The following is a 1,350-nucleotide window of genomic DNA, read 5'->3' as shown; positions in this document are numbered from 1 at the left end:
TTTAGCCACTCTGTGAATGGCTCCAGCCCCCCTCACCTGTCCCTGTCCTTCGCGACCCCCCAGAGCAAGGCCCACGGGGTGCAGAAGAAGGCCTACCGAGTGCTGGAGGAGGTGTGCGCCAGTCCCCTGGGCTCCGGGGCCCGTTTCGTGCAGAGTCACCTGGACGACCTGAAGAGCACGCTGCTGGGCACCTTGCGGAGCACGTCCTCACCGGCCAAGAGGGTGAGGGCCGTGGGCCGTGCAGGAGCATCTGGGGCAGGGTGGCATTGAGGGGTCCTGACTGTTGCCCCCGCCCACAGCCCCGTCTGAAGTGTCTCATACACATTGTGAAGAAGCTGTCGGCTGAGCACGAGGAGTTCATTGCTGCCCTTGTCCCGGAGGTCAGTGGTGTGTGTTTGGGGCTCCCCTAGTGTGTGGCTCCCTGGGGCCTGTCGGGACCAGGGAAAGCAGTGACGGGGTGAGGGTGGACTTCATTTGCTACCGGGTGCCTTTGGCAGCCTGTCCAGCCAAAGGTGGCGGGCTCAAGGAGTCCGTGCTGATGGGGCTGTCTGGGCCAGGTGATCCTGTGTACCAAGGAGGTGTCCGTGGGCGCGCGGAAGAATGCCTTCGCCCTGCTGGTGGAGATGGGCCATGCTTTCCTGCGGTTCGGCTCAAACCAGGAGGGTGAGGCCCAGGGGATGCATGCTGGGGCCGATGTCTGCTCCCGGGCTGGGAAATGTCTGCTCCTCAGCTGCCAGTGCAGCACATAAACCGCCCCGCCCCACCCTGCCCCGAGCAGACTGCTCTTCTCCAGCTTGGTGGGCCTGGCCCAGCATGACCTTCTGTCTGTCCCCAGAGGCCTTGCAGCGCTACCTCCTCCTGATCTACCCTGGCCTTGTGGGTGCGGTAACCATGGTCAGCTGCAGCATCCTGGCCCTGACACACCTCCTTTTCGAGTTTAAAGGTAAATCTTACTTTCTTCAAGGACTGGGAAGCCCTCAGGGTGCTTCCTAGGTCATTACACCCAGGTTGTCAGGTCAGAGTGGCTCCCAGATAGAAAGTGCCATGCCAGGAGGGCGGAAGGAGAGCTGCAGCCCAGCCCTGCCTGCCGTCCCTGCCGTGTGACCAACTCACTGGCAGGTTGGTCTGAAGAGTTAGAGGTGTTGCCTCTATTTCAGTCCTGACCCTGCATGACCACACGAGACCTTGAGCAGTTTTTAAAATCTGTTGGCCCCTCAGTTTCATTTCTTAGAAGTGAAGAGAGGGGCCGGCAAGTGGTGTGATGGTTGAGGTTGCTGGACTCTCATATGGCTGAGTGTGGTTTGAGTCCTGGACCTGACGGCTTGCTTTCTCACTTTCTCTCTCTCTCTT

At 60.4% G+C, this 1,350-nt stretch overlaps 1 protein-coding gene across 1 annotated transcript in view; it reads left to right on the top strand.

Moving 5' to 3' along the window:
- Window positions 1-1,350, top strand: part of RRP12 (ribosomal RNA processing 12 homolog) — a gene marked incomplete at its 5' end in the record, with an annotated part of 36,089 nt that overhangs the window by 22,879 nt on the left and 11,860 nt on the right. The window contains 4 exon segments of the mRNA XM_014591176.1: window positions 64-222; window positions 300-380; window positions 558-663; window positions 836-943. Of these exon segments, the coding sequence (XP_014446662.1) occupies window positions 64-222; window positions 300-380; window positions 558-663; window positions 836-943 (454 nt within the window).

The sequence above is a fragment of the Tupaia chinensis genome, unplaced genomic scaffold (assembly GCF_000334495.1).
Source record: "Tupaia chinensis unplaced genomic scaffold, TupChi_1.0 Scaffold000539_1, whole genome shotgun sequence".
NCBI lineage: Eukaryota > Metazoa > Chordata > Mammalia > Scandentia > Tupaiidae > Tupaia > Tupaia belangeri.
The sequence above is the reverse complement of the archived record's forward strand: the minus strand, read 5'-3'. Positions and strand labels throughout refer to the sequence as shown.